Raw genomic sequence first — 5,402 nt, 5'->3', positions numbered from 1 at the left:
AGCTTTCCTCTATGGTGGGGTTGAATATCAGTGGGCTAAAGTACTGGGGTTTTTCAATTTCCAGTTATTGAACTTGTTCTGGGCTTTCACTGTTTCAAGATTTCTTGTGGGAATTTGAACTTTTGTTTCTTGGCATCTGCAAGCTGAGATTAAAAGGGGTCAGTTCTTTCTGCTTTCTCTTAACTTTCTTCATCAGGTAAAAGGGGAAAAAGCACAAAAAGATTGGAAATTTTGGTTGTAGTAGTTGAGGGTTCTTGAATTTGAGCTTTGTTTTGCTTCTTCAATAGAGGGTTTGTGTTGTTCAAGTTTGACAGCCTCATATAGGTAAATTTGTTTAGCAGGGGACGTGTTTTGGTATCTTTTGCTTTGCAAGTTTCTTTGGAGTATTCATGTTCTTGGTTAATGATTTTAATAGATGAAGTTAGGGTAGATGCTAAACTGATTTTTGAATTGTGGCTATATGTAATTTCATGTTTTCACTTACTGGGAATCCTGCAAATTCTGAGCCATTTTGTTCAGATTAATTAGTTTGATATGTTATGCATTTGTCTTAGTATTGTGGATGTTGAGACATCTTGTATTTTGCATCTAAGCGCTAGAATATTGTTGATAGGGTTCGGACGTATAGACTATAGGAAACTACAGGGTTTTCTGCTGTTATATGTTCTAACTGGGGGGAGGGGGGTGATGAAAGTGACAAGACCAGCTAAGATAATTTATTAGTGTTGTTGTTTGTTACCAGGATTTGGTATCAGCAGGTATTTTTCTCATTAAATTTACGGTTTGATTGATTCATTTTGCTCTCTTGTTCCGATTGAAGGAAGAATGTCGTCTTCTCAACGTGGTCAGTCTTCTATAAATTCTGCGAGATCGAGACATAGTACTAGGATAATTGCGCAGACGTCCATAGATGCTAAACTCCATGCAGATTTTGAAGAATCGGGTAGTTCATTTGACTACTCCAGCTCGGTTCGTGTGACGAATGTCCCTAGTGGAGACCAGAGACCTAAGTCCGACAAAGTCACTACTGCTTACCTCCATCAAATACAGAAAGGCAAGCTGATCCAGCCATTTGGTTGTCTATTGGCCCTTGATGAGAAAACTTTCAGAGTAATTGCCTATAGTGAGAATGCTCCAGAAATGCTTACAATGGTCAGTCATGCTGTTCCAAGTGTGGGTGATCACCCGGTTCTTGGCATTGGATCTGATATCAAAGCTATTTTTACTGCTCCTAGCGCTGCTGCGTTGCAGAAAGCACTGGGATTTGGTGAGGTTTCTCTGTTGAACCCCATCTTGGTTCACTGTAAAACTTCTGGGAAGCCTTTCTATGCAATAATACACAGAGTCACAGGCAGTCTAATCATCGACTTTGAGCCTGTGAAGCCTCATGAGGTCCCTATGACTGCTGCTGGGGCCTTGCAATCTTATAAGCTCGCAGCAAAAGCTATAACCCGGTTGCAGGCGTTACCTAGTGGGAGCGTAGAAAGGCTCTGTGATACAATGGTGCAAGAAGTTTTTGAACTCACCGGTTATGACCGGGTGATGATTTATAAGTTTCATGATGATGATCACGGAGAGGTGTTCACTGAGATCACAAAGCCTGGCCTTGAGCCTTATGTGGGCTTGCATTATCCCGCTACAGATATCCCTCAGGCTGCCCGATTTTTGTTCATGAAGAACAAGGTCAGGATGATCTGTGACTGTAGAGCTAATCATATAAAAGTGGTTCAAGATGAGAAGCTTCCATTTGATCTGACACTCTGCGGCTCGACGCTCAGAGCCCCACACACTTGCCATTTACAGTACATGGAGAACATGAATTCGATTGCGTCTTTGGTGATGTCTGTTGTTGTCAATGAGGGAGATGAGGAGGGCTCTGATTCTTCGCATCCAGAAAAGAGGAAAAGGCTTTGGGGATTAGTAGTTTGCCATCACACAAGTCCAAGATTCGTCCCCTTCCCTCTCCGTTACGCATGCGAATTTCTTGCCCAGGTGTTCGCCATCCATGTTAACAAGGAATTGGAATTGGAAAATCAGATGCTTGAGAAGAATATCCTGCGAACTCAGACCCTTTTGTGTGATATGCTGTTGCGAGATGCACCCTTAGGCATCGTGTCCCAGAGCCCCAACATAATGGATCTCGTGAAATGTGATGGTGCTGCCCTACTATACAAGAACAAGAAGTATCGGTTGGGATTAACACCGACCGACTTTCAGATCCGAGATATAGTTTCATGGCTTGATGAGTACCACAGGGACTCCACGGGTTTGAGTACAGACAGCTTATACGATGCCGGTTTTCCAGGGGCTCTGGCTCTTGGTGATGCTGTCTGCGGTATGGCAGGTGTCAAGATAAGTGATAAGGACTGGCTTTTCTGGTTCAGGTCACACACTGCTGCGGAAATTCGTTGGGGTGGTGCTAAGCATGAACCTGGTGAAAAGGACGACGGAAGGAAGATGCATCCAAGGTCGTCATTCAAAGCATTCTTAGAAGTTGTGAAGACAAGAAGTTTACCTTGGAAAGACTATGAGATGGATGCAATCCACTCGTTGCAGCTTATTCTAAGAAATGCGTTCAAAGAGGCTGAGGTTAAGGAGTCAGACACTAACACAATTCATACAAGGCTGAATGAACTGCAAATCGATGGTATACAGGAGCTCGAAGCAGTGACATCTGAGATGGTCCGCCTGATTGAAACTGCTTCCGTGCCTATCTTAGCAGTTGATGTAGATGGTCTTGTGAATGGCTGGAATACCAAAATCGCTGATTTAACAGGTCTTCCTGTTAACGAAGCAATTGGCAGGCATTTTCTTGCACTCGTTGAAGAGTCTTCAGCTGATACAGTGAGTAAGATGTTGGAATTGGCACTTCAAGGTATGTTTTTAAATGGAATGACAAACTCTACTCTCAGATGATAGTAATATATGCCTGTGTTGAAGATAATACATGATATCATGTCCTTTACAAAGAAGTTCCTCTTTTCTTTTCTCTATCGAAGACAAACATTGATTTGTTACATGTGTGCCAACATACACTGTTTTTCATCTTGTATCAGGGAAAGAAGAAAGAAATGTACAATTTGAGATCAAAACCCATGGGCCAAGGAGTGAATCTGGTCCAATCAGCTTAGTTGTGAACGCTTGTGCGAGCAGGGATGTGAAGGAGAACGTCGTGGGAGTATGTTTTATTGCTCAGGATATAACAGCCCAGAAGAGCGTGATGGACAAGTTCACAAGAATTGAAGGAGATTATCGAGCTATCGTACAAAATCCTAACCCGTTAATCCCACCTATATTTGGGACAGATGAGTTTGGCTGGTGTTCTGAGTGGAATGCAGCCATGACAAAAATATCCGGATGGCGTAGAGATGATGTGATCAATAGAATGCTTCTGGGTGAGGTCTTTGGGATAAATAGAGCTTGCTGCCGTCTGAAAAATCAAGAGGCTTATGTGAACCTCGGTATCGTACTCAACAATGCGGTCACTGGCCAAGATTCTGAAAAAATACCATTCGGTTTTTTCTCAAGGAGCGGGAAATACGTGGAGTGCCTACTTTGTGTCAGCAAAAAGTTGGATGCGGAGGGTGCAGTAACTGGACTCTTCTGCTTCCTGCAGCTGGCCAGTCAAGAGCTCCAACAAGCACTTCACATTCAACGATTATCAGAGCAAACTGCACTGAAGAGATTGAGAGTCTTAGCTTATATTAGAAGGGAGATCCGGAACCCTCTTTCCGGGATTATATTTTCTCGGAAGATGATGGAGGGAACTGACCTGGACGATGAGCAGAAAAACCTTCTGCGCACTAGTCTTTGCTGTCAACGTCAGCTAAACAAAATTCTCGATGATACAGATCTTGATCATATAATTGAAGGGTAAAGCTGGAATCATAATGTTAAAGTGTAGCTAGAACTTTCATTTACACGAACTTTACTTCATTGGATTTTCATTTGTCTCCCTTCAGGTACTTGGATCTGGAGATGGTGGAGTTCAATTTGCCTGAAGTCTTGATTGCTGCGATTAGTCAAGTCATGATGAAAAGCAATGGAAAGGGTATTATGATAGTCGATAATTTGGCTCCAAATCTCTCTAGCGAAACACTATATGGAGACAGTTTGAGGCTTCAGCAAATCCTAGCGGCATTTTTGCTAATATCAGTCACTTACACTCCAAGCGGGGGCCAGCTTGGCGTTGCAGCCTCGTTGACGAAAGATTCTATAGGCGAATCAGTTCAGCTTGGCCATTTGGAGTTCAGGTACACTCACTACAGTAATCCTATGAACTTCGTTTCTGTGCTAGGCGTTGAACGTTGATTTGTCTTTAAACACCACTGCCAAACTAACTGTTAGTACCAGTGAGGATGGCACACCCAAATGTGTGTAGAATAATTTAAATATGATATTTAAGACTTCTTTCTCAGCTTTCCCAACGTTAGCTATTGCATTATATTTTGGCACTGTTGTGATGCAGGATGACACATACGGGTGGAGGTGTACCGCAAGAATTGTTGAACCAAATGTTTGGGGACGAGGCGGACACGACTGAGGACGGGATCAGCCTCTTCATCAGTAGAAAGTTGGTGAAGCTTATGAACGGAGACGTTCAGTATCTGAAGGAGGCGGGACGATCCACTTTCATCATCTCTGTTGAACTCGCCATATCTAGTAAGCACAATGCCTAAATGTACTCCTTTGTACGTTCCACAGTTGTTTCTCACTGTTGCTTTTCTCTTTTTGCTTGGGGTGCGGCAAAGCCGTGTTGTTTTTCTGCTGTAATTATGTGAACTTATGTTCTTGCCGATGTTGTAACTTGGTGCTTTTATAGCTCAAGAACAATGCTTCATCAATCAACTTCTGTCTGTTGGTCTTGGTTCATTAATCTGTGTTGTCTGGAAACTGGTAAGTGCTGGAGGTTTGGCTAACGCCGAAAAATAAATCAAATTATTCGATAGTCGTTTGAAATCGATCGATATTGAATTTGATTTGTTAAATTTAATAAATCAAGTTTGAACAATTTTTTGTGTTAGTAACCGAGTCGAGCTTGATTCTATTAATGTAAGCTCGTTTGAGGTTGATTCAATCAATAATCAAATCAAATTCAAACATTATTCTTGAAATACGATAACAATTCAAGTGAATTTGAATAAAAATGTGGTCGTTTCGACTCGAATCATTTATAAATTTGAAAATGTACTCTATTACTATATGGTGAACAAGTGCCTATCCAGCCTCGTAATTGAGCAGGTCAGGCTTGTGTTTATTTTGTTTAAGGGTCGTTTGACTTTTTTTTAATAATCACTTTTTAAATTAAATTTCATAAGTACCACATCTTGGTAAAAGTTACTATATGTAGCTTTTAATCTCACCAAATTAGTATTTTATTTAATTATTTATTATGCCCATTA

At 41.5% G+C, this 5,402-nt stretch overlaps 1 protein-coding gene across 3 annotated transcripts in view; it reads left to right on the top strand.

Moving 5' to 3' along the window:
* LOC105172472 (phytochrome A) overlaps positions 1-4,876 on the top strand; it is a 5,347-nt gene extending 471 nt beyond the window's left edge. The window contains exons 1-5 of one of the 3 annotated variants that reach the window (XM_011093914.2): positions 7-158; positions 821-2,875; positions 3,057-3,873; positions 3,963-4,253; positions 4,469-4,876. In XM_011093914.2, coding sequence (XP_011092216.1) covers positions 826-2,875; positions 3,057-3,873; positions 3,963-4,253; positions 4,469-4,679 — 3,369 coding nt within the window. In that variant the 5' untranslated portion in view covers positions 7-158; positions 821-825 and the 3' untranslated portion in view covers positions 4,680-4,876. Of the gene's footprint in view, positions 1-6; positions 159-187; positions 325-820; positions 2,876-3,056; positions 3,874-3,962; positions 4,254-4,468 lie in introns of those variants that run through there. The other 2 variants (XM_020697056.1, XM_011093916.2) reach the window with 2 other exon arrangements.

The sequence above is a fragment of the Sesamum indicum genome, linkage group LG10 (assembly GCF_000512975.1).
Source record: "Sesamum indicum cultivar Zhongzhi No. 13 linkage group LG10, S_indicum_v1.0, whole genome shotgun sequence".
NCBI classification, from domain to species: domain Eukaryota; kingdom Viridiplantae; phylum Streptophyta; class Magnoliopsida; order Lamiales; family Pedaliaceae; genus Sesamum; species Sesamum indicum.
Note: the sequence above shows the minus strand (reverse complement) of the source record. Positions and strands in the feature narration are given on the sequence as shown.